Source organism: Cervus elaphus, chromosome 18 (genome assembly GCF_910594005.1).
Source record: "Cervus elaphus chromosome 18, mCerEla1.1, whole genome shotgun sequence".
Taxonomy (NCBI): Eukaryota; Metazoa; Chordata; class Mammalia; order Artiodactyla; family Cervidae; genus Cervus; species Cervus elaphus.
The window spans coordinates 42,129,015-42,156,863 of NC_057832.1; the positions used below are offsets into that span (position 1 = coordinate 42,129,015).

A 27,849-nucleotide genomic window follows, 5' to 3' on the forward strand; every position below is an offset into this window, starting at 1 on the left:
CGAGTAATACCCCTCTGAGTTGGAAAGCCTATAAAGGACTTTCACTTACCTTAACTCTTGAAAACTTCAAAAGTATCCTGTAGGCTGTCACAACACCCCAGTCAGCATCTTGCACATTGGAAGTCCTCACTAAGAATATCTGTTAAGTGAAAACAGCAAAAGATCTGTTGATCTTAGGAAAGAGATTAGACAAGAGATTTTCAGGAGCACCATCTGTAGCTGTAGTCCTTTGTCCCACTTGGAACTTATAACACCAAGGTCAAAGACCTCTGCTCTTGGCGCCGGGAGGAATCAGGATAGCAAAGAGAAAAGCGGGAATGCTTACTGATGTGTGCAAGAGGCAAAGATACATGATGAAATGTTTTCACCAGGACTCTTTCAAAAGAGCCAGTTTAGGCCATAAGGAAAAGTGACCTTTGAATTGGAAATGGAACATTTTTGCTTTCTGTACTAGGCAGCTCAATTTAAATGTTTTCCCTCTTATTGATTGTCGGTTGTTCTGTGGAGAAGCATCAAGGTTCTCCAGCCAAAAACCCTGGGTTTCTCTCCTGGCTGGCTGGCTGTTACATATGTCGTTCTTTGGGCAAGTTACTGATGGTCTCTAAGTCTTTATTTCCTCATTGGGCCTTATGGAATTTCAATAGCTACCTCACTGGCTTATTTGAACACTAGATATATAATATTTAGGACAATGCTTATCAGATAGAATATTGCAAAAACAATAATAATATTGGTTGCCTTCACTTCTTGCTCTTCAAGGCCACCTGTTTTCTTGCATGAAAAGAAAGTTCTGTTTTGTGTTTCTTCACCTAACAATTTTCTTAAGTGCCTATGGGCTAGATATTAGGAGCACAGTGATAAGGAGCTCACGGTTTAAGGAGACAGGAAATAAGGTTAGTAATGTGTAGGTTCCATTACACAAGACTTTTGGGGAACTAAACAGAACGCCAGCACTTCTCTTGGGAGTGCTCTGAGGGTTAAAAAAGTTTCTTGGAGAACTGAGTACCGACTTGTCAGATGGACGCTGGAGGAAATCTGTGCACAGGGCGAGCGGTGTAAACATCCCAGAAGGCTGCGTCGGAAGTGACTCATGGTCAGTTTCAGGTGCTGGGTTGGGAGCAGTGGGTGGTGGCCACCACCGGGATGAGGCTAGGAAGTCAGGAACTGAGCCTGAAGGGCCAGGTGTGCCAGCATAGGTGTAGATTTTTTTTAATGCTTTATTTTTTTAATGACACAATTGCTGTTATTTATTTATTATTATTATTTTAATTTTTGTCTGTGCTGGGTCTTTGTTGCTGTGTGCAGGCTGTCTCTAGTTGCGGCTCATAGGGGCTACTGTCTTTGCGGTGTGTAGACTTAGGATTGCAGGGCCTCCTCTTGTTGCGGTTTGCAGGCTCTTGGCACACAGACTTCAGTAGTTGTGGGCAGGGGCTTAATTGCTCCACAGCTTGTGGGATCTTCCAGGACCAGGGATTGAACCCATGTCCCCTGCATTGATAAGTAGATTCCCACCCACTGCTCCACCAGGGAAGTCCCAGAATAGATATATTTTTATTCTTGCTGTAGTTTGTTTACAATAATGAGAGTGTTGAGATATGCCTGACTTTCAGGTGTCCACATTCCTACAAGGGTACCTGTGCAGTGAGATTTTATGAAATAAATCACATTTAACTTCTTTGATTTCTGTTATGCAGATGGACATATCAGCCTTTTACAAACTCCTTACCTAAAGGAAGAAAAGAACACACTATAGAGACCTAGCTTGCTACCCTTGCACATGTGGGTAACGTGCAAGACCGCTTTTGCTATCGGGATATTTCACCCACAAGCATCAGGGGCCACAGCATCCTAGCATCTCAGGCCAGAAATCACACTGTTCTTTTCGGGAAGGAGGGGAAAGGCAAGGTGAGGGGAAGAGGGCTTTTTTTTTTTCTCATTTTAGTGAAGAGATAGAGAAAACTAAACAATGTTGTCAAGATTATACTTCTAATATTTATTTTTATCATTAAACAATGGCATTTGAAGCTTTTCTGTTCTGTCAGAATTTGAGTATGACAGTTTCTGCATTTCCCAAAGAGTGCATTGGGCTTCCCTGGTGGCGCAGACCGTAAAGAATCCGCTGGAAATGCGGGAGACCTGTGTTCACTCCCTGGGTTGGGAAGATCCCCTGGAGAAGGAAATGGCAGCCCACTCCAGTATTCTTGCCTAGAGAATTCCATGGACAGAGGAGCCTGGCTGGCTACAGTCCATGGGGTCGCAAATTATCGGACACGACTGAGTGACTAACACTTCAAAGAGTTCATTGTCCCTATCCAATCCCCTCTTATGCAAAACATGTCTGTCACTGTGGGCAATGACCCTGTTGCTCCCACTCTTTTTAGACTTTAAATAAATGACTCAGGCAATAAGTCATTTTTCCATGGATGGTCTGTGTTGCCTGCAAGACTGGCAGTTCTTGCCAGGCTATGGCTGAACCTACCTGAATTATTTGAGGAACACTAAGGCCACAATAATCTGCTTCCTTAGACTCTATGGAGACTTACATCACCCTGTGTGAAATAGACAGCCAACGGGAATTTGCTGTGTGGCTCAGGAAACTCCAGCAGGGGCTCTGTACCAACCTAGAGGGGTGGGATGGAGAGGGAGCTGGGAGGGAGCTTCAGAAGGGAGGGGTGTATGTGGACCTATGGCTGATTCATGCTGGGGTTTGACGGAAAACAGCAAAATTCTGTAAAGCAATTATCCTTCAATAAAAAATTAATTTTAAAAAATGGTGTGAAATTGTTTGGAATCAGGGAGCCCAGGTCTGGAACTTGTACATATAAATAGAACCTGGAGAGCAACATGCTAAAGGGAAATGGTTGGGTTGAAATGAAAAAAACAATTTTATGAATTTCCTCTGTGAGAACAAATACTTAAGAGTGTCAGAGGCTCAATACAAAATATTGGATGTTTCATGAAAGTTCGAATTCATGAATAAATCTTTTGCCTGTACTTCAATTCTGAAGGCAATTTTTTGGAGAAGCAAAAATTTTTATTGGCTATTAATGGATGGAATTAAATTTCAAGTACCTTTTAGATTCTCAAAATTTGCATTTATGCCAGAAAGTCCACTTTGGCTGACAATTTTACATACTAGCATTGCATATCAAGGGCAAGGTCAGCATCAAACTACCATATACTTTCTACACCTTTTTATGTTTCACAATGTTTTAATTATTTGCTTTTTTTTTCTTCTGTTTATCAGTTTTTAATATATCTGACGGCAAGCTCTTGATCTTGTCGTCTATATATCTTCTCTGTGCTCAGTGCAGGATCTTGACCTAGTACACGTCTTCTTCTATCAGGATGCGGAATACGTGTAAATCTATGGCTGATTCATATCAATGTATGACAAAACCCACTGAAAAAAAAAAAAAAGCATTGTGTGAATCATGAATAGACATAGCTAGGCAGGAAATGGTAGAGTCGCCAGTCTCCAGATTCTTCTACTTGAGACAAGCACCAGATATCTTCCCTTTGCCCTTGTATGTTAACTGTCCTCCCTTCTCTCCACATGGCTTCTGCCCTGGGAGATTGACTTCTGTGGGTTCAGCTAAAGGAAAACCTGGGGTACAGTTGGAGAGGATCACTGCCCTTCTCAGAGCAGTTTTCTGACATGACATTCGTAAGTGATCTGGTACCTCCTCCCTCCCTCCCCTCAGCCATGCTGACCTGGGCAGCAGCCCCCAACCCGTTCTCATGGCCCAAACGTCCTTCCTGTCCGTCATGGTGTGTCCACGGTACCCTGTGTTCTGCTCATGCCTTTGTGAATAGTCACTGTGTTACATGCGCCTTGATTATCCTAATTAGAGTGTGCTATGCCTTTCCTTGTGGGACTTCAACTGATAAAAGACAGTTACAGCTATTCAAAAAGAAGCCACCATTCTTGACAAGGTAATGATTGCTTTCTAAAAACCTTCTCCATAACGGTTGTGAGTCTAGACTCCCACCTAATCTGTTCTACCACACACCCCAGCACACCCTTATCTGCCTTTTGCCTCAGTCAGATCATCCCTTCTTCCTTCCCACTCCACTCTTCACTTTATCTGTTTCTGTATTATTTCCTGCTTTTGGACTTTTAGAATTATTTCTTTTAGATGACCTTCACGCGTGAGATTAGAGAATATGGATTTTGTATTTCCAATGGATATTGTGGTCTGGGAGTGGAGGAAAGAAATGCATCTTAAAAAAGCTAAATGACCTGTTCCTATAGAACTCTCAGAACGTTGGTATCCTCCTGACCTCCGAGAGAGCAGCCTGTAGCCAGCACTTCTTAAACTGATGTGACCAGGGAGCCTGGTTATCTAAGCACGTGGTAGGGCTCCTCAGGTCACAGTTTGGAAAACTTTGCTCTTTAAAATCCATCCTTTTCTTCCCCCATAAATATTTATTGAACAAATATTGACAAAACTGGTCAGAACTCTCAGAGAAGGGACATGGAAGACAGGATCCGTCACCCTTTCCTTTTAATCCATCAGTGCTTGTTGTGTCAGAATCTTGCAAGATGTGTGTGGTGGGGTGGGAGGTGACCCGCACTTCCTGCGAGACTTAGTTTGAGGGACTGATTGATGGTGCTTGGATTTCGAATCAGAGGTCTTCCCTGAGCCCTGAAGCCCAGATGATTTGTGGATGGAGTTTCTCCTCTGGGCTTTCTTTGTTGATTGCTGAACCAGCTGGGGGTGGAAGAGAAGTGGGAGAGAAGGTAGAGAAGAGTGTTTATCAGGTGCTTGCAATGTGCTGGGTACTAAATTTAGTTCATCCGCTTTCTTTAAGGCAATCAGTCTAGTGGGAAGAAAAAGATGTTAGAATAATTAAGGCAGTATAATACAGCATAAGATAAAACTATGAAGATCTTGTACCCTGGTTTCTCTAAAAATATGTGTATTTATTCATTTGGCTATGCTGGGTCTTAGTTGCAGTATACAGTATATTTAGTTGTGGCATGCAGACTCTTAGTTGTGGCATGAGGGATCTAGTTCCCTGACCAGGGATCAATCCTGAGCCCCCCTGCATGGGGAGCGTGGAGTTTTAGCCACTGGAACACCAGCAAAATCCCTACCCTGGCTTTTTTAGTGGCACCTCATTGTTCTATTTTGATAAGCCCTATAATTATCAGCATTTGACTTCGTATTTTACTATAGAGTAAGTTTAAGGCCAGGCAATATCCACCTACCTGCATATTTTACATTTAAAAACATAGATTTTTGTAAGTAGCTATCACCTACTAGGTGTTACTAAGAAGGTGAGAGAGTGTGGAGGAGGAGAGTGAGCATCTAATTTAGAGAAATCTTTTAATCTAATACTTCATATCCCTTTTTCTACTGATGAACAAATATAAAGATTTGCTCATTTGGTTTCACAATCTTCCTTTGCCTTGGCATCCAATTAGAGAAAATGGATTTTAAAAATCCAGCAGCAACCTCCAAGAAGATGGAGGAGACTAGTTTTTCCCTATTCCTCCTGCTAAGTACAACTAGAAACACAGAACATTATTTCTAAAACAACCATAAGAACACTCTGAGAAGTGAAGAGAAGAAGACAACCAAGCCAAGGAACTTGGAATCCAAAGAATGACGTGGTGCTGAGTTCCTCATTTTTGTTTTGGCTTGTGGGGATTTTTGTTTTTCTGTAATTGAAGTATAGTTCATAATGTTGCATAGCAGATGTACGGCAAAGTGATTTGGTCATGTATATATATATATATATATATATATATATATATATATATATATATGTATATATTCTTTTTCTGTTACAATTTATTACAGTATATTTAGTATAGCTCCCTCTGCTCTATAGCAGATCCTGTTGTTTATTTTATATATAGTGATGTGCATCTGTTAATCTCATATTCCACATCTACCCTTCCCCTCTTTCCCCTTTGGTAACCATTGTTTGTTTTCTACGTCTATGAGTCTATTGCTGTTTTGCAAATAAGTTCAATTGTACTATATTTTAGATTTCACCTGTAAGTGATATAATCTTTGTCTTTCTCTGTTTGACTTCCTTCAATTAGTGAGATTTCTAGATCCATCTATGTTGCTGCAAATGGCATTCTCATTCTATTTATGGTTAAGTAATATTCCTTTGTATACAGATTGACCACATATTCTTTATCCATTCATCTGTCAGTGAACATTTGTTTTGCTTCCATGTCTTGGCTAAAAATCACTGTGAACATTGGGGTGCATGCATCTTTTGGGTTAGCGCTTTTGTCTTTCCTGGATGTATGACCAGGAGTAGTATTGCTGGGGGGTTTCCCTGGTAGCTCAGCTGGTAAAGAATCTGCCTGCAATGCAGAAGACTCTGGTTCAATTCCTGAGTCAGGAAGATCCCCTGGAGGAGGACGTGGCAACCCACTTCAGTATTCTTGCCTGGAGAATCCCCAGGTACAGAAGAGCCTGGTGGGCCATAGTCCATGGGGTTGCAAAGAGTTGGACATGACTGAGCAACTAAGCACAGCATAGCATGGGATTGCTGGATCATATGGTAACTATTTTTTAATTTTATTAAGGAAGCTCCATACTGTTTTTCATAGTGACTGCAGCAATTTACATTCCCACCAATAGTGCAAGAGGATTCCCTTTTCTCCACACCCCCTCCAGCATTTATTACTTGTGGACTTTTTGATGATGGCCATTCTGGTGTGAGGTAATAACTCATTGTAGTTTCGATATGTATTTCTTTAACATTTAATGATGTTGAGCATCTTTTCATGTGCTCCTTGACCATCTGTTTGTCTTCTTTGGAGAAATGTCTCTTTAGGTCTTTTGCCCATTTTTTAATTGGATGGTTCTTTTTTTTGTTATTGAGTTTTATTTGCTGTTTGTATATTTCAGAAATTAATTAAGCTCTTGTTGGTTGCATGGTTTAATCAACCAGTAATATTGTTGGTTTTATTAGCTGTTTATATGTTTTAGAAATTAAGTTTTATTAGGTGTTTGTATGTTTTGAAAATTAAGCTCTTGTTGGTTACATGGTTTAACCAACCAATAATAAAATTTGCAACCATATTGCATGGTTGCAAATACTTTATCCCACTCCATAAGCTATCTTTTCATTTTGTTTATGATTTTCTTTGTTGAGCAAAGGCTTGTAAGTTTGATTAGGTTCCATTTGTTTAGTTTTGCTTTTATTGCTATTGCCTCAGGAGACTGACATAAGAAAACATTGGTATGATTTGTGTCTGAAAGTGTTTGCCTATGTTCCCTTCCAGAAGTTTTATGATGTAATGTCTTATATTTAAGTCTTTAAGCCATTATGAGTTTATTTTTGTGCATGGTGTGAGGGTGTATTCTAACTTCACTAATTGTGGCTGTTAGCTTTTGTAATACCACTTACTAAAGGACTTTTTCCCACTTTATATTCTTGCCCCCTTTGTTGAAGATTAATTGACCTTAGGTGTGTGGGTTTATTTCTGGACTGTCTACTCTGTTCCATAGATTTGCTTTGTTCTTTTTCCTCAGGATTGCTTTGGCAATTCTGGGCCTTTTGTGTTTCCAAATAAATTTTAGAATTATTTGTTTCAGTTCTATGAAAAAAATGTCATGGGTAATTTGATAAGGATCACATTAAATCTGTAGAGTTCCCTTGGATAGTTTGGCCATTTTAACTACATATATTAATTCTTCCAGTCCAAAAGCATGATTATTTTTCCATTTTTTTGATTCATATTCGATTTCCTTTATCAATGTTTTACAGTTCTCAGTGTATGAGTCTTTTACATCCTTGGTTAGATTTATTCCTAGATATTTTTTTAATGGGATTTTAATGGGATTTTTTTTTTCTCTCTGGTAGTTCATATCACTGTAAAGAAATGCAACCAGTTTCTGCATATTAATCTTGAATCCTGCTATCTTGCTGAATTCATTTATCAGTTCTAATAGTTTTCATGTGGAGTCTTTAGAGTTTTCTATATAGAGCATCATATCATCTGTATGCTATGATAATTTTACCTCTTCCTTCCAATTTTGATATCTTTTATTTCTTTTTTTTGTCTGATGTTTTTGTCTTGTTTTGCTTTATTCTTGCCTTATATATGTCCGCTTGGAGCTGAAGAAGATGAAAATCCAGAAATGTCAGTGTGTACAGACCAAAAAAGCCCCAACAAAAGCCAGCTCTCTCGAGCCAAAGGACCAGGAAAGGGGCAGCCCAGCAAAATAGAAAATGTGTGGATGGCAGCCTCCACTCTAGCCAGACATCAGAGGAAAAACTGTGGTATCATCCAGACCCACGCCTGAAAAGACTGAGGGGCAAGCCCTGACTTCCACCTTCACGAGGCCATAACAAGCGCACCCCAGCTTCACTGCCTGCCAGCAGGGAGCTGACTTTTCATCCCTCCCTAGTAGCCGTAAGGCACCTTCTCCTCTCCCCTCTGGGATTTGAGAAGCGGTGGCCTGGTGAAGGCTCAGGACTTTGATGTTGACAGTAACAAGGCTCCCTCCCCATTGCGGTGTCAGGAGAGACCACGTGGAGAGCTGAAACAATGCACTCCCTCTCTGCCAGGCCAGGAGGGTACCAGTGGAGGCCTCGTGGGGAGTCAGAACCGCTGCCTCCGCTCTGGCTCTGAGGTAACAAGGGGCCCCTCCCACCTCAGTGTCAGCGGAGACCAAGTGAAGAGTGACATCGCTCTCCCTGGCGGAGCACTGTCCTCAAATCAAGGAAGACAGGAGGTTTCAGTAAGATCTGGAATCTCACAACATCATACCTCAGATGTCCAAGCCTCAATGGAATATCACTCAACAGACCAATATCCCTTATCAATTTAGATACATAAATAAAATATATCACCACTGGGAAGACTAAGAAAAGTATACAGTGAGTTTCTCTGTATTTGTCTTACAACCATATGTGAATCTGTAAGCATTTCAAAGTTAAAAGTTTTAAAAGAGTAGCAAAGGAGTGAGATAAAGAGAGCTGTAGATTCTACCTAATATTAGTAGAGTTCCAAAAATATTGCACAGATGATTGCAAACCCAAATTATTTTGTTTCGGTAGATTTCTGAACATTTCACAACACTCTTTAATGTGATTAAAGAACCCTTAAGATGCCACAATTTTAGGGCTAGGAAATAGTGCTGCGAGTAACTGAGAACTAACATCAAATGCAAACATAATGTTATTGTTCTTCTTTGTTATCTTAGCCATAGATATTTTAGTATGATATGAGCAAATATTGTTAATCTGTTACAAAGTAAAGTATAATTTTTTGAAAATGTGCAGTTTTAGAATAAACTTTAGAGTCAACATTAATGACCCAAAGCATAGTGACCCCACCTGGGGCTTATTCATTCACTCTCCAACCTTGGCACCCTGCACCCCTTCCTGTCTACACAACTGTTACCATAATCCTCACAGGGCACAGAATTCCACTAGGCAGTGTGACCTTGGCATTCTCAATGTGCCATTACTCTATCCTGGAGGAAATGATATGACATTGATGATTAATAATGATGTTTCTTCCCAACTGCTTTAATTTTAACTTCTGTCATACCTTTGCAAATCTACCCTGGTTTAAGAGAGTGTAAGAAAGAGTTCAGTCTTCCGAGGTGGCACAACGGTAAAGAATCTGCCTCCCAGTGCAGGATACACAAGAGATGCGGGTTAGATCTCTAGGTTGGGGAGATCCCCTGGAGTAGGAAATGACAACACACTCCAGTATTCTTGCCTGGATAATTCCATGGCAAAAGGAGCCTGGCAGGCTATATAGTTCATGGGGTCCCAAAGAGTTGGACATGATTGAACACACACACAACGGACAAGGAAAGGATCATTGGAAATATCCGTTAAAGGCAGTTACATTGGAAATCAGCATCACCCTCATCCATAACATCTTACAAATGCCTTCCAAAGTGCTCGAGCCAAGTTAGATGAACTTTATAATGAGCAAAAGAAAAGTGAGACCAAAAGGGAAGGATTTTTAGGAGATAAGAGATCAGAGGTGGAGAGGAATTTTTGTTTTTCAAGCAGATAAGAAGGTTTTTGAAAAGAATTTTGGGAGAAAATTGTAAGATTGAACATAGTTTGAAAGCAGTGAAGACAAGAGAAATGATGATCTATCAACTTGGAGAGGAAGATAGAAGATTTAAGCAGAGCTATTGGTGGCAGGAAATTTTGAAACAGAATGTAGTGAAGTGTGAAACTGTTAGTCGCTCAGTTGTGTCTGACTCTTTGTGACCCCATGGACTGTAGCCTTCCAGGCTCCTCTGTCCATGGAATTCTCCAGGCAAGAATACTGGAGTGGGTAGCCTATCCCTTTTCCAGGGGATCTTCCTGACCCAGGAATTGAACTGGGGTCTCCTGCATTGCAGGCAGGTTCTTCAACAGCTGAGCTACTAGGGAAGCACCAGTGAAGTGTGGTGACATGCAAATATAACAGTCAAAGATAACATCAAACAGTCTATCTTCAGAGATGAAAAGTCAGAGAATTGTTAGCCACAAATACAATATAGTGGGAGAAACACTGCAGAGAGTATTACCATCAAGCTGAAGGTCCACTGAACAGAGAACCGACTCCATCATTCTCTCTGCAGAGAAAACTGTTGCAAATTAATACACATGTAAATATAATATAAAATATATAAAATAGTATATTCAAGTATTACAATGTAATATTATATAAAATATACAAAATATTATGTATTTTAAAATACTTTGGTTGATGGAGTTTGTTCTTCCCTTTGGCTCTTAGTTATAAGGCATTTCTTTTTTCCATGTAAATCTCTTATGCTACAGCTTAGAGCTATGGATCAATTCAGTACACATTTAATGACCTTCAGGTGCTTTGGGGACAGATAAAGAGATAGGCCTGACTCTGCTGGCACTAGTCTTCCCCAGGGAATCCTAATTCCATTCACTTTTTAGGAATTGCAATTTCCTCACCTTTAAACTGAGAATAATACCACCTCACTTGTTTACCTTGAACATGCTTCTTCTTTTGAGATTTGAATGAGGTGATACCTGCATGTGATGGCTTCATAATTTTATAAAACACTATAGCGATCTGATTTTTGTATTGATATATTCTCAGTCCATTTTGAGGCAGGAGCTGAGACCTGTTTTTCTTTATGTCCTCAAATCCTTGCACAAGGTCTGGTACTTAGTAAGTGTGGGTAGCAAATGTTGGCTACCTCATTGAATAAAGCATAGAAAAATACCTTTTTTTCCCTCAGGTCTGATGTATTACTGAGGTGACAATAAACAGCAAGCATAGTCATTTAATAAATTATATAGTATACTAGGTGGTGGGAAATGATATGGGAAGAAAAACTGAGGTAGAGTAAAGGGGAACTGGGAGTCCTGGGGGTAAGAGATGCAGTTTTTAAGGAGGTTAGGAGTGATCTCATTGACAAGATGGGAATGGAGAAGAGACTTGTAGGAGGTGAAGGTTTCAGCCATGTGAATATTTGGGGGCAGAGACTTCGGGGCAGAGGGAACGCCTAGCACAGACACCCTGAGGTGTAATTCTGTCTTGTTTGAGGAACATCCGAGAAGCCAGTGTGGCTGGCAAGCCAGTGCGGGAGGGAGGGAGGTAGAAAATGAGGTCAGAAACATCACAGAGAGGGCCAGCCACTGCAGGCCAAGGCTCCCAATGGACTGGGGCCTCTGGGGAAATAGGATTTGAGGCGTCACGTGCTCTGACCCACTTTTCAGATGACTCACTCTGGCTTCTGCTTTGAGAATGAACAAAGGCAGCAGAGGAGGCCAAGACAGGGGCCTGAAGAAGCTACTGCAGCCTCTCAGGTGAGAGATGAGAGCAGCTTGCGCCACGCTGGTCGAACTGGGGAGAGACAGGCAGGCAGACCCGGTGGCGCAGTGAAGAAGTACCCGCCGACCAATGCAAGAGACGCAGGAGACCCGGGTTCGATCTCTGGGTCAGGACGATCCCCTGGAGGGGGAAGTGCAACCCACTCCAGCATTCTTGCCTGGAGAATCCCATGGACAGAGAAGCCCAACAGGACCAATAGTCCAAGGGGTCAAAGAGCCAGACATGACTGAGCAACTGAGCATATATTTTGAAGCCAGAACCTATAAAATCTTCTCATGGAGTATGAGGTGGGGAAGAAAGAGAAGAATGCAGGATGACTCAATATTTTTGCTGGTCAGCTGGATGGCTGGAGCTGTCAACTGAGGAGAGACACCTGTCGGAGAGGCCAGCTTAGGGGAAAGGTCAAGAGTCAAGGTTGGCACGTTAAACATCCAAGTAGAGGGATCAAAGATGCAGTTGTGTATATGAGCCAGGAATACAGGAAGGAAGTCTAGGTTAGAGAAGAAAACGTAGACATTGTTGGATACAGATGGTATTTAAAGCCATGAGCCCGGCTGAGATCACAGAGGGAGGGAGACTAGACAGAGAAGATTCAGAGTCAGCCTCGGAGCGCCCCAGTGTTGGCTGAGAGGCAGAAAGAAGAGACACAAACGGAAGGACACTGAGGAAGAGTGACCAGTAAAGCAGAAGAAAATCCAAGAAATACGTGGTGTCCTGGAATTCAAGTGAGGAAAATGTATCAAGGAAGAGAGATAAATTTGTCAGCTGCTTGAATTTGTTAAGTCAGATGAGGACAAAAAATTGACCTTTGGATGTAGCACGGTAGAGGTTATCAGTGACTTCACCAGGGCAGTTTTGGTAGCGTGAACGGTCAAACTCCTGATGTGAGTGTGTTTCAGGGAGGAGGAAACGGAGAAAGTGATAGAACTCTTTTAAGTAGTTTAGCTGCAAAGAGAAGGAGGGAAATGCAGTGGCAGTTAGTAAGAAAAGTGGAGTCAAGAGACTATTTTTTAAGATGAAGAAACAGGGATGGTCCAGCAGGGACAGAAAAGTTGACGAGGCAGGAGAGAGAAGGAATAATGTCTGCAAAAGAACTCATTCCTGAGGGGCTGGGATCCATAGCATAAAAGTACAAACAAAAGGACTGGTTGCATAGAAGGGCATGGATAGTTCATTTGGAGAAGCTGGTTCTTTTAGGGAAGCCGGGGTGCTGGGTGTAGACGCTGGCCAGTGGGTAGGTGTCATGGCAGGAGATTATGGCAGGTCCCTTCCAAACACTGTGACTTTTATCAGTGAAATAAGAAGCATAGTACTTTAGCAGAATGTGAAGATATAAAATGACTGAAAGATATCTGAGGGAAAAGGAAGCATGAAGTAATGGTCTGACATAGTGGAAGAGTGAATAAGGAAACAGTTGCTATTGGGCAGCAAAGGTTGGAATACACCAGTGGATAAGACAGCAAAAACTTTGTTCTTATGAATCTTGCATCCCTCAGAATGGACAATAAATAATAAGCAGAGTAAATACCTTAAATATATAGTAAAGGATCACTTAGTTTCATGGTGGGACAAGTCAAATGGTTTTGTGGTTTTTCTTTAGCCATGCTCTGTTGCATGGTGGAAGCTTGCAGTAGTTGGATAATTTAAATTAGCCAGAGTTCTGGTTTTTACCAAGAAACCTGATAAAGAGAGAAGGCAAGGGGTTGTGGATGTCTGCAAGATGAGTGGAAGACAGCACACCAAAATAGTGAGGAACAGTTAAAATATGCTAAGATCAATGAATTGGAGGAAGAAGATGTTTTAACCATCCAATACATCTGACCCATCTTCTTCATCCCCACTGCCCTGCTCTAGTTAATGTGGTGGCTAAGAATAGTGGCAGGATTAGAATTCTGGCTCCATCAGTTATAAGATCTGTATTCTGTTTCACTTTAATTTTGTTTATCTCTGTTCAAAATGTATTGCCTTAATCACTATAGTTTCACAATAAAACTCTTGATATCCAGTAAGGCAAATCTCTGATGCAAAGAGCTGACTCACTGGAAAAGACCCCGATGCTGGGAAAGATTGAAGGCAGGAAGAGAAGGGGATGACAGAGGGTGAGATAGTGGGATGACATCACTGACTCAATGGACATAAGTTTGAGCAAACTCCAGCAGATAGTAAAGGACAGGGAAGCCTGGCGTGCTGCAGTCCATGGGGTCACAAAGAGTCCAACACGACTTAGCAACTGAACGACAACAACAACAAAGGCAAATCTCTGAATAATTTTCCTAAATAAATGTGAAATAACTTTTCAGGAAAAAAAAGTTGATAAAAGTTATCACTGGCTAAAGGAAGCACAGAGCATTCTTTAGGTAAAAGGAAAATGATCCAAGATAGTGGCTCTGAGATGTAGGAAGAAATAAAGAAAAGGATAATACATATATAGATAAATCTAAATGATAATGACTATAAAATAATTTCTCATAAGGGTCATAAAAGATAGAAAAAAATGAAAGTACATGACAGCAGTAGTGTGAAAGTAAGAGGTGGATAAATGAGGTTTGAGAATTTTAAAGTCCTTGCATTGGCCTGGAAGACGGAAAAGCACCACTGTTTAGTCAAAGATGGGCCGTAATCTCTAGGAAAGAGTTAACTGTTAAATAGAAATGAAATATGTACTTACTAAATCAAGGGAAAAGAAACAAAGAATAAAAATAATCCAAAAAAAGCAATAATTAAGATTAAAAACGAAAGAAGGAACTAATGGAACATGTAGAAGTAAGACGGAGGGAAGGACATTAACTCTACATCAAGGAGGACAAAGCAGGATTATCTCAATATCCTACCAACCAAAGAAAGTTGAGATTTCTTACAGCCTGAGTGTCATGGAGAACTCTCCAGTTTATTACAGTGGCTTAAATACTGTTTTTTAATGACTAGCTGGATGGATGCACCAGGTAAGGTGGTTTTACTGTTATTAGATAAATGTAAAAGTAGCCCTTGGAATGGGCTATAACACAGGCAAATACATAAGTACACTCATGTGGGCATGGCTTCTCTCTCCCACACACAGGCCTCATATGCAAGCAACATATGATGAACACTTTTTATAGGGATAACTTTATGAACTGACTCTGACAGGGGAAAATGTCATATTCCTATGTGTTGGTTTTTTGTTTTTGTTTTAGTTCAGAAGCTTCCTACTTTCTCAACTATCTACCTTTTCACTCCTCCAAGATGTCTTTTATAGAAACTTAACAGGCTACTACCCACTCCAGTACTCTTGCCTGGAAAATCCCATGGACGGAGGAGCCTGGTGGGCTGCAGTCCATGGGGTCGCTAGGAGTCGGACATGACTGAGTGACTTCACTTTCACTTTTCACTATCATGCATTGGAGAAGGCAATGGCAACCCACTCCAGTGTTCTTGCCTGGAGAATCCCAGGGACGGGGAGCCTGGTGGGCTGCGTCTACGGGGTCGCACAGAGTCGGACACGACTGACGCGACTTAGCAGCAGCAGCAGCAGACTACCATCTCCTTATAGGCTCCTGAGTTTTATAATGTCCTCCTGTCACCACCAAGGATTCTTCCAGCTCAACAATTTCAGCTGCTTTAATTGTAGAGTATTTTTTAAATAGTGATCTGACCACCTGTTAGACTTGTGAAGAAGAGGAATTTTGGTTGATCAAAGAAGAGAATCCTCCTGATTGTGGTAGATGGGCTAAGAAGAAAAAAACATTTTTAGGAAAACCTGTAAATAAACTCATTTCTAATAATTCTAGAACATGCCACAGTTTGAATAAACACTAAGTCATCTCTTCAAGTCAAGCTCTGCCTAGCTCAAGGTGATATGCAGAGCGGGGTGGAGTAAGTGGCATATTTTAGAGTGAGCGCTCGGGCTCCTGTCTCTTCTCCGTCTCTCCTCATCAGCCTCTTCTGATCTTGTAACTATTAATACTAGGTTCCTCTTACATGCCAGGCACTTTACACACAATATGTCTCATCCTAATAACACCTCTATTTTACGGTTTCCGTAAAATCAAGAATTAAGTAAATCGCCTGAGGCCAAACGGTAGGTGACACAGGTGAGATCCAAGGTCTGCTGACAGCACCTCCTCCTGTAGGATGCTCTGCGTTACTTTTCTCTGGGAACCCGAGAAAGCCACGGGATGACTTCTGTGTTAAGGAGACAGCAGGAGCAAGGAGCCGCAGGGAGCCCCGCTGCCTGGTGGGGAGAAGGGAAGCCGTGTTTGCGGGGTGCGTTCTGGTTCAGGCGCAGTGCTCGCTCCTTTCAGCTTCTTAGTTCATTCATTCCTCACAGTGACCCAGTCAGGGGGCTGTTTTATCCTCATGTTACCATATGAGGAAACTGCGGCTTAGAGAAGCGAGAAAGTGTCCAGGGTGACATCACTAGTAAGATAGGAAGCTCTGAGTTTGAATCCCACTGGCTTCAAAGCTATGAGAACATGTTGCTCCCTGTTTTAGATTTTTCCTTTAGGAAGGAGTGTGGCTCAAGGTTAAGGAAAAGGGACAAGAGAACCACACAGAGGATTCTGGTGAGCGCGAGGTTTAGAGGTTTAGAGTCCAGGATCAGAAGAGGATGCCAGGAGAGGTCACTGCAGACTGGACCCTGGTCCTGAGGATGTAGCCACAGGCGAGACTCGACCTCTCTGGGCATCAGCTTCTTACTGGAAACGGAGTGGAGGAGAAGCGGTTTTGAATTTGGCGATGTCTAAAGCCCCCTCTAGCCCTAAAGTTCTGTGCCTCTGTTAAAAATGCACCAACTGCATTATCCTGCGAAGAGCTTATTGCGATGTCTTTGGGCGGCCCTGCCCTGTTCGCAGCGTCCCTAGAGATGGGTGGGTTCGGTGCCCCCCGGGGAGCAAACCCCAGGATGCAGAAGCAGCGGGAGGCGACCTAGGGGTCTCTCGTGTCCCTCAGCTGCCCCATCACAGGTGAGCATGTCCAAACTGTCCCCCGCAAGGCTTCAAAAAGAAAACTGCAGTGAAGGAGTGTGACCGTCACTCTGGAGGGCTCGAGTGGCCCGCCAGGCGAGGCTTTCGGAATTCCAGCGGCACCAGGCTGGTCGCGGGGCTTATCGGCCGCAGCTGGCTCGGCGGGCCCGGGTCTGGCGGCTCGCCCGGGGTGGGCGGCAGCGGACGGCGGCGCGCCAGGCACCCTTCCCCGCGGGGTGTGCGGAGCGAGCCTGGCGGCTGGAGCGCCTCCTCTGCCTGGGGCCGTCGCCCCGGCGGCTTCAGGAGGCGTCGCTGGGGCCGGACAAACTCGGGGTGGGGTGGGGGCGGGGGGCGGGAGCGAGCAAAGTCCTAGGCCCCGCGGCCGCAGCCGCAGCGCCAAGCGGCTCGGCCAGAGACAGGCGCCGTCCCCGGTGAGGGAAGCTCGGGAAGGTGGGCTCCGGGCTGGGGGCAGCGTGCCATCCGCGCGGTCCTCCCGGGTCCCCGCGACCAGTCTGCTGGCCCCGATCCCCCGGCGGGGTGGGGAGGGGGGTGTTGTGAGGAGGCTGGGCGACCTCCCCAAGCTGGGGCTGGTGCCCTTGGGCCTGAGACTGGTTTCTCCCCAGGCTGAGATGGATCCAGAGGTGGGAAGGATCGCAACATTCCGGATCACCGAGACGAGGGAGGACGGATTTGAACTGGGTGTCAGCAGGTACATCACCCTCAGCCACCGCTTTTCTGCTTTTCTCCTTACACGCGAGTCAGCAGAGCCACATGTAGCCGAGCAAAGAAGTTGAGTTGATGATGCCTTTGGCCATTGTTTTGGAGTTTCCTTAGAATCTTTTCTGTGGTTCTGACTTTACCCAAGGAATGTCACTGAGGCTTCTTTTGCGACAGGCTGGCTTTTTTGGTGGCTCAGGGGTAAAGTATCCCTCAGAGATGCGGGTTCAATACCTGGGTTGGAAAGATCCCCTTGAGACGGGCAAGGCAACCCACTCCTTATTCTTCCCTGGAGAATCCCCATGGACAGAAGAGCCTGGTGGGCTACGGTCCTCTGGGTGGCGAAGAGTCAGACAGGACTTAGCCAGTAAACAACAACAGGAAATAGAGCATGGGTTTGAGAGTGCCCTCTTCTCTTTGTGCAGGGCCCTTCGATGAACCCGTGTGGTGTAACATTCCCTGCATTATGTAGCTCACAACTTTTCCAGAAAACTTTCGTAAACATCGTCTGATCTTCTGGGCTTAAAGAGCATCAGACATCTGCTGTTGACGGTTGTGCTTTTTAAACAAGTGCAGTGAAGCAGGCAGCTCCTTCCTTCCACTCATTATTCCTCTTCCTCCTCATTTTACCCACCTTCCTCTCAGCTCTCGGGTTCCCTCTTCCTCCCCTCTGGGGGGTGAGGGGTGAGGTGGGGAGGGTTACCTGCGCTTCCAAAGAAATCGTTGCTCCGATGCAGGGGGAACCTCTCGCCTTTCTCTGCTTGCTGTCTCTCTCCCTCTGCTGGCTCTGTGGCTCCCCAGGGCCCTTGTCACTCTCACTTCTCCACCTTAGCGGGGCATAAGCAATCAGTAAGTGGCATGCTGTCATTGTCCCTCTTTCACTCTGAGGATAGTGAATCATTTTCGCTTTCAGCCTCAAAATGTATGAGGCTGTTGTGGTCTCTGAGTACATGCCAAGCCACCCAGAACTAATTGACCGGTGTCATCCAGTGATCACCCAGAGGGACAAACTTATCAGGTTCTGTAGTGGGTCCTCAAGCTGCAAGTGGCCTGATTAGTTAGCAGAGAACATGCCTATCTGGTGGTTAAACCGGGGCATTATTTTAGTCTGTTAATTTCTTCAGTGATCTTCCTTTATTTCTTCTACGTACCATGGTATTCATTCACAGAATATCTAGTTTGCCCTATAAAATTGGAAAACCCATGGATGGTATTTTTTCTTCTAGAAAAATGTGGTTTTCATTTGCTGGCAATTTAGGCTGGAATTGACTGTGAATCTATAAATAGATGGCATTTTCTCCAAGAAGTCTATTTCTGTGTTGCACTGGCTAAACCTTGGTGACTGTACAGAGGGGTTACCCCTGCAAAAGATGCGGTGACAGAACAGAACCCAAGGAAGTTCTCAGAAGTGGAGCTCACAGCCTTGTGTTGGGAAGAAGACAGTGCAAAGAGTACAGAAGACTAAGAAAAAGTTAAGATTGTGAAATTAAGTGTAATGAGAGACATTTTTATAAAAAATAGACCAAAACTTGTATGTTAAAGGAAGTTCAGCTCACTTCAGTTGTCTAGGGAAAATTGAGAGTTACATGGTTGTTCCAATCATGCAGTTTTGCCGGTCACATACTTGTGAACATATTTCATCGCAGATGTCAGTCCTTTGATTTTAGAAAATGTTCCAGATAATTTGGGATCAAGTCCTGTGAATAAAACTTTACCTGGTAATTTAAATAAATGCATTTAGGTAAAAAAGTCTGCCCTCTTAGAGTTAGCATTTATTTATTGTTGAGGATAGATGTAAACAACACATATGCTGAACATGTAATTGCTAAAATCCTGCAAGTAGTCTTTATATGCCATGGAATTAAAGCCCAAGATACATAAAAGAAAAATATTGTATCCAATTCCATCTTCCTGCCTAAGGGGAGAACCAGATTGTGTTTCATTCTATACCCAAGACTGAGGAAGCAACAGCGTTTCCAACCTAAAGCCAAATTAATAACCTGTGGCTTCTGAGACAAATTATCACCAAAGGGCATCAGATATCCCAGACCAGGGGCACTCTTGGGCTTTAAGTAATATAAAGTTAGATCTATGCAAATATGTGGTCATTTGTGAAAAAGAAGCATCCATAAACTCTTTTCCCAGGGGCACTTAGTCTTGCAAACAATTGTTAGCAGGTAATGAATGCTATGGGAACACGTTAATTAAGGCTAAAGAAATCAGGAGTGCAAAAAAGCTATTTTAAATAGGGTAGTTAAGGTAGGTCATATTGAGAAGGCAATATTTAAGCAAGAACTTGAAAACAAAAAGAGAAAGCTGTGTGGCATATATGTACCACTCCCGGCAGAGGTAATGCAGACCCTGCAGGGGGAACGTGTTTGGCGTGTTCACAGGACAGCAGCAGCAGAGAGACCTAGGTGACTGGAGCCGAGCCAGCAGGAGTGGGAGTGGGCGCTGTGCTCAGAGAGGTACCAGAGGAATATCATGTGGGCCCTAGAGGCCAACGTAAGGATTTGGCTTTTACTCTGAGAAAAGCGGAAGCTGCTTGTAAGTCTTGGAGCAGAGTAGCAGCATAGTATGACCTGAGGGTTTTTTTTAATTTATTGAAGTGTAGTTGATTTACAATGTTGTGTTAATTTCTGCTATATAGCAAAATGATCAGCTATACATATCTGTGTATATATTTGCACACACATTCTTTCCACGCTTTTTTCCATTATGACTTATTACAGGACATTGAGTGTAGCTCCCTGTGCTCTTCAGTAGGACCCTGCTGTTCATGCATCTTATATGTAATAGCTGCACCTGCTAATCCCTAACTCCCAATCCGTCCCTCGCCTCTTCCTCCTCTTTATCAAGCATGTGGCTTGTGTTTCTAAATGATGACTCTGAGTATAGTGTTGTGGATAGACTGAAGTGGGCATAAGTGGAAGTGGAGAAACAAGGCAGGAGTTCTCCTGGCTATTAGGATACTTATGAAAGTGGTGAAGAGTGACTGAACTCTAGATGTATTTTGATTGTAGAGCCGACAGGGTTTCCTGACGCCACTCCCTATGATCATTCAGAAGAGTGGCCTTTACTAATTTTAGATCAATATGTACCTTTTTGGCACATGAAGAATTAACTGATCTTGCAGACATTGTTGACATGATCATCTTCCTTCTGTGCATGCATGCTGCAAGGCAGGTGACCATTCCCCGGTTATCCGGAGGTTCCTATAGCACCTTTGCACTTGGTTATTGCCTTACACCGTGTATTAAACTGGATAATTCCGACAGTTTGTGGACATCACTCTTTTACATTTGAAAATATAATATTCAAATATGGTAACTATTAAATTTATATTCAGTTAACTGTGAAATATTTTGTGACAGTTTTTAAATTTGGTTACATATTTTTCTTACAGCAACCAAGCTAAGGAAAAAATGAAGAAAGTAAATTTGATTGGACCATTAACATTGGTAAGCTGTGAAATATTGTTTGAATCAATTCTGCCTTCATTTAAGTTTGATGTCTTGAATCTGTAGTGAGAAGTACTTTAAGACTGTCTGCAGGCAGCGATAGATGTCCTGGATTGGCACATTGTATTTAATGGCCCACATTCTCAAGGTGGATGATAAAACAGGTAGGGATAGGCTGGCTGGGAGAGCAGAGCTAACTGGTGTACAGGGAAACTGAAGTTAGGACTGGTGTTTGAAGCACCATACAAACCAATTAATTTCATAAAAATACATCTCTGCACTTGTTTCACACATACACACACACACACACACACACACAAATTTACCTTAAAATAAACTTGCATATAAGGAGATTGTTAACTATAGAAAATTGTAAATGTTTAAGAAATCTATGTTCACATTGGCCTCCAGGAAAATTGATTAAATATGAAGTTACTATTACAGATTCAGATGTATTTATGACAATTCTCAGTGGTTTTCCACTGGTCCAGGGCAAGCCAACATAGTTTTGGAAGAAGGCAAATCTGTTTTTCATTTGTAATATGTCTTAGAGAGGGGACCCAAGAAAATGTGTACCCACTTTTGGTGAATAAGAGATGTTTCAAACTATGACAGCCTTTATTTGATAGCCAAGAAGCTGGTAAAAAAAAAAAAAAAAAAAAAAGCATGTCATCTGAAATCTCCAACTTATCAAGTTTCCTTCTCTTCTCCCTTATGCTTGTGACTTTTGTGTTTAAAAATCTCAGTAAGGGTAACATTTTTTCAATTCAGTACTTTAGAGAATAAATTGTTTGTAAAACTAAATCTGGTTTTAATGCAAAGGTTTTAAATCTGCATCTTACAGAAAACAAAATGTCACAAACCTTAAAGTAGAAACAGAAATTTTCATTTGAATTTGGAAGTTTAACCTTAAATATAAATGTAATCTTTTTCACTGTCTTAATAGATTTTTTTTGCTGCTGTTCTGATTGAGGGTCAGGATAAAACTGCATTTTAATAGGAGTTAGAAAGGCGTTTGGGCTTCTCTGGTGGCTCAGATGGTGAAGAATCTACCTGCAAAGTGATCTGGGTTCGATCCCTGGGTTGGGAAGATCCCCCAGAGTAGGGCATGGAGTAACCCACTCCAGTGTTCTTGCCTGGAGAATCCCCATGGACAGAGGAGCCTGGCGGGCTACAGTCCATGGGGTACAGCACAAAACAGAAAGGCATTCTTTTGTTGAAAAATCACTGAAAACAGACCTAGGCTACTTAGGATATTACTGTGAAATCCCTGGAATTTTCACTGAAGCTTGGTGACAATAAAATTTTGTTTCATTAATATGAGAAACTTTTTAATTGAGGAACAGTGAATATATTACATTACATGAGTTTCAAATGTGCTGTGAAAAGCCTTTAAAACTTTCCTCAGTTTCATGTGGAGAAGGAAATGGCAACCCACTCCAGTATTCTTGCCTGGAGAATCCCGTAGACAGAGGGGCCTGGTGGGCTGCCGTCTATGGGGTCGCACAGAGTTGGACACAACTGAAGTGACTTAGCAGCAGCAGTTTCACATAAATGTTTGGTGAAGACAACATTGCATGTCACCTTGCTCCTATGCTTGAGCTGTGGCCCAGAAACTCAAGTGCTCTATCTCCCTTCCACTCCAGCCACTAAGGTGAACCTTGGGGACACTGGTCCCTTTTGTGGCAATTTTAGGGCCCCCCCAACACCTGCTCTGGACTTTACTTGCCCACCTTGTTTCATTCCAAGCTCCACCTGGCTTCCCACCCTTTGTCTCTCTCAACACTCTCGCTTGCCCTCTGTGTTTAATGATGGAATTTGGTCTCCCAGACCGAACTTCTGGAAACCCCTGAGAACAGTTGGCACCCCCCCCCCGACTTTAACCTCAGGGTGCCCCTGCATAGTGACGCCCTCTGACTCAGCCTCCACTCTCAAGGGCCCCACTCTGCCCAGCCTGACTCATCACCCATTCTCTTGATGACTGTTCCTTCTTTGTCCCCCAAAGGGAGTGGGGTGGGGAAATGGGCAGAGATAAGGGTTAAAAAGATGAGAAAGATGTGGGGGGCAGAGGGGAACGTATAGAAACGGAAAACTAAGAGATGGGAGATGTAGTCTGGAGGGCAGAGGACGAAAGAAGAACAAAGAGAGAGGCATAGTTTCAGTCAATCAGAAATGGGGAGAAAAAGTGGGAATTTGGAGAGAACTAAAGAAGGTGGTGAAGGACAAAGGGTTTTGGAGTATTATGACACTGATCGGCCGGTTAGTTCTTGGGTGTTGTGCACTTTACTGGTATAACCACTTCCCTCTGTAAGTGGTAAGTGAAAGTTGCTCAGTCGTGTCTGACTCTTTGCGACACCATGGACTATTCAGCCCATGGAATTCTCCAGGCCAGAATACTGGAGTGGGTAGTCTTACCCTTCTCCAGGGGATCTTCCCAACCTAGGGATCGAACCGAGGTCTCCCACATTGCAGGCAGATTCTTTACCAGCTGGGCCACCAGGGAAGTCCTCTACGAACGGTGCTAAATCCGAGATAGTTGGTGTGGCCACCAGGCCTCTTAGACCTCTCTCTAATATCGTCCTCCATGCTCTGTACTGTGTGCTTAGAAATTCCACCACATGGGGTTCCCTGAGGACTCATGTAGTTTCCAGTCACCCTGCTGTTCTAAGCCCCCACTTTCTCTGCACTCCCCAGTTCTTCAGCTAATTCCCCCTTGTCCTTCAAGATTCTACAATGAGGATCATCTCCATAAGCAAGACTTCCCTAGAGCACACACCCAGGCACTCCTTAAGTTTCTTGCCCTTCACTATTGATCTGTCTTCCAAAAGCTAACTTAAGCCTCTTAAAAGGGACTTATCCTCAAAACCCAGAATATCTGTTCCCTCTCTGCCCTTTATAATTCTCCCTCTGAAATATTCTGAATGTCTTTTTAAAGGATGTATTATGTGTGTGTATGTAAATGACATCAACCCCTAGCTGTTTCTAATTCACCAGCTCAGGAGCTCTGGAAGATCAAACAGTATTTCTTAATGAAACCAAATCTTAGTCCCTTCTGATTATATTGCAATGACTTATCCAAATAAGACACTGATTAAATGAAAGTAGAATGTTTTCCACACAGATACAAAATAAATAGACTCTTGAAATTACTCTGTCAATGATTTGAATTGAAATTCTCTTTCTTCCCTTATACATTTATTTGGAATGGTTACAAAAGTACTGACCTTAAAGAGGAATCCAAAGAACATACATTGTGAAAAAAGAGAAATTCTGTCATAGAAGCTAAGTATTCTTATCTTTCCTTTCTTTCTTTTTTTAGTTTCGATACTCTGATTGGCAGGATAAATTATTTATGTCTTTTGGCACTATCATGGCCATAACTCATGGATCAGGTCTGCCCCTCATGATGATAGTATTTGGAGAAATGACTGACAGATTTGTTAATACTGGAGGAAATTTCTCCCTTCCAGGTAAGCATTTCTTTAATTAAGATATGTAGATGTATAGATGTATTCATTTATTTAACTGAGTGAAAGATTAGAAATTGACTTTTCTATTCATCATCTACTTGCTTCATCGCTTGGACATTTGGGTAGCTTCAGATATCACAGAAGGAGTTTTAAAATTCTCAGTAAAATTCCTCAAATAATCAGTTAAATTTCAACAAATAAGTGTATGCTATTGGACTTTAAGTATAGAATAGGGAAATTTCCAAAAAGCTTGTATTTCAATAAAGTAAGGAAGTCAGTCTGCTTGAGGGTGGTGGAACCATAGCAGAGCATGTCTACACAGTGTCCATTCAGTTAATGACTATTGATGAGCCTCAAAATGCATCAGTTAGCATGGCAATACTTCTTAGCTGTCCTCAGCTTGCAGGTCTGTTTCTGATTTTTTTTCTTCTTCCCCTCCCCCTCCCCCTCTCTCCCATCCTTCTTCCTAAAATTACACCTACTTTCTGCCTCTAATATTTGGATCAACAAGGTTGAGTGTTCCTTAACAGAACTCTTTACTAAAGAGTGAATGGATTCAGTATGAGAATGATGTGCTTTGAAACTCACCCAAAGGACTAAAATTACTAAAGTGTAAAAGGAGTCACATAAGTTAATGCCATCTATACGAGGGGCTACGTCAGCGACATTGGAGTGAGGTTCCAATGGACAAAATTAGTTTCATATTAGACAGAAAGGAAGATATCCATGCTTTCTACTGAGCATGATGGCTCAGTTCCTCCCTAGAGACCTGTGGGCACTGGGTGAAGAACACCGAGGGAAGCTGTCCTGGCGCACAGATGCGGGAATATAAAGGAAACAGCTAATAAAGGAGAGGCAGCTTTCATAGTAAAGACACCTGAGAAACAGTAGACTATATTTAGATGACACTCAGAAAGAGTTTTCAGTGTTCACTGTTGAGAACTACATGTTTGGTTAGCATTGTAGGGCTTAGATGTAATTACCTAAGAACATGATGACTTAATTTATACAATAGGATCTCTTTACATAAATATTGGTGAATATTAAAACCTTTTAGATGTCTAGTAGAAGCATCCTTTGAATAGTTAAAGCACACTCCTACAAAAACAGTTTATTTGTTCTCTAGTACTACTGTGTCTGAGAAGAACCTCTTTATAACAAAAATAATAGAAATCTTTCATAGTGTGTATCATGTGCTAGGTCTTCTTCTCAGTGACACATGAAGACAACTGAGGCTTGGAGAGAATAAATAACCTCCCAAAATTATACAGTGTTAGGGCAGAATTCAGACTCAGGTCTTTCTACCATCCATACCATGCTCATGACTGTATACATTATACTGCCAATGTAAGTAACTGTACATTCTCCTTTAGAAATTGTGTCTGGGAAAGTTTTAACTGGATTACTTGCTTTTGACCAGTGGCCAAAACTTTAACACAAATACTGTAAAGAGTAAGATAGGATAGTTTAAAAAGTCTTTAAGGAAACTAGGAAGTTTTAATTTATTTTCCTTTTACTTCTTATAAGATTTATAGATGTATAATAAATACACACACACACAGAACAGGAGGATGCCCATATTAGAATATATCGATCAAAACTGGTTTCAATTTAGGATTTTAAAAAATCAGATGAATGACTGGATAAACAAAAGTTGTCACATACATACAATGGAGTGTTAAAATGCCTTAAAAAGGAAGGAAATTTTGACACCTGCTGCAATGTGGATGAATCTTGAGGACATTATGCTAAGTGAAAGAAGACAAATATTATATTACTCTGCTTATAGGAAGTGTCTAGAGTAGCCAAATTCATAGAAACAGAAAAGAAGATATGGTAGCTGGGGGTGGAGGATAAGGAAATGGGAAGTTGTTTAATGGGCATAGTTTCAGTTGGGGAAGCCGAAAAAGTTCTGGAGATTGATTTGACCATAGTGTAAATATATTTAGCACTACTTAACTATGCACTTAAAATGGTTAAGATGGTAATGTATATTTTATCACAGTTAATTTTTTTTAAAATTGGATGCAATGTACTTATCCCAGGGAAGCTGACCTTTGGTCCAGTTGTATTAGTCCCATTTTTGTTTTTGCTAACACCAGAGTAATTCCACAGCTTTCTTATTTGGAGCAGTCTGCTTATTTTTAATGTGTTTCTAATTATGCAACCGAATTGCTTTGAAGCTGGAATGGCAGGCAGGTGCCACGTACTGTGCCCAGGGCCAAATTCAAGGTCTTTCTGGGGAGTGGCACTAGCAAGTCACCTGCAGACCTGTGACTGCGGAGCGATCCACTCACCAGAGTGCCAGCGTAGTTTCGGTGACCTCCGGATTAAGTGACACTTGGCTCTCCACAGCCACATTTGTCATCAGGCAGCTTGATTGTCTTGGGGGGCTTGGAATGAGAAGTCCCCCAGATGTTATTAATGCCAGTGTCCACTCTCTAGGTTTGTACAAATAATATTCCCATGGCTCTTTGGAGAAAATGAATTGTTACATTTCATGCTCGCTCTGAATCCAGAGAGCTCATTGATATGTTTAGGTTAGTAGAATTTAGCCAAAGTCATGGGGGTTGAGAGACATAGAGTCCTCAGGTGTCCTTAGCTGAGCTCGCTAGGTCGTCTCACTGAGATGATGTTGGTTTATAGTCTATTCTTTAGAGTTGGATTTTTGGACAGCAAGACTCAATGGGAGCCAAATGAGACGAGAATGTTAGAAGAAAAAAAGAAAAGGTTTAAATTACAAGAGGATCTGACAATGAGTTATTGTGAACAGAGTCCATCCTTGTCAACAGAGTGAAGTCTCCGTGACAAGGCTGTTCCCTCACAATGACTCAGTTGTGCAGAAACTATGTGTAAAACATTCCACATCCAAACCTTAAGAATGGAGTCACAGGAAACAGGGTTTCTACAGAGTATTAGGAACTTGATATTTTATGCCAAGTCTGTGTGTCTGTAATAATGTAGGAGGTTGTGTGGAGAAATTTATACACCCTGCGTGCCTTTGCACTGCCACATAGATGAAAGGAAAAGACATTTTTGAGCCCCCGTTACCTTGATTTATTACCCATACTGCTAAAACTGCCTGGACATCCACCAATTCTGTCTTGTGCTGAGTGTTTCTATGTAATATTAATAAAAGAGGTCCTGGACTGAATCAAGGGAGGCAGACATTTACTTTGAGACTCAAAGTGACAGTCAGCACTCCTTATTTAATGTCTCTTTGAGTGTTCCTTACGGTATACATTTATTATTTAGGCCTCTACCTGAATTTGGGGCAAATTACTTAACCTCTGTAATCCCTACTGTTATCAGCTTTGAAAGGTAGGCTTGCTGATAGAATTAAATGAGATGACTTATGTCAAGTGTCTGGAGCATAAATATTGAGAGGAAACTGGCTGTAAGAACTTGGAAATGCAACAACCACTCTTAGATTCTGTTTCCTCATCTATAAA

General features: G+C 42.2%; 1 protein-coding gene across 2 annotated transcripts in view; it reads left to right on the forward strand.

Annotated features, from left to right (window-relative positions):
• Positions 1–17,107: 17,107 nt before the first annotated feature.
• Positions 17,108–27,849, forward strand: part of LOC122673830 (phosphatidylcholine translocator ABCB4) — a 70,974-nt gene continuing 60,232 nt past the window's right edge. The window contains exons 1-4 of one of the 2 annotated variants that reach the window (XM_043871722.1): positions 17,108–17,199; positions 17,373–17,458; positions 20,873–20,927; positions 24,247–24,397. In XM_043871722.1, coding sequence (XP_043727657.1) covers positions 17,379–17,458; positions 20,873–20,927; positions 24,247–24,397 — 286 coding nt within the window. In that variant the 5' untranslated portion in view covers positions 17,108–17,199; positions 17,373–17,378. The remainder of the gene's footprint in view (positions 17,200–17,372; positions 17,459–20,872; positions 20,928–24,246; positions 24,398–27,849) is intronic. The other variant, XM_043871721.1, reaches the window with a different exon arrangement.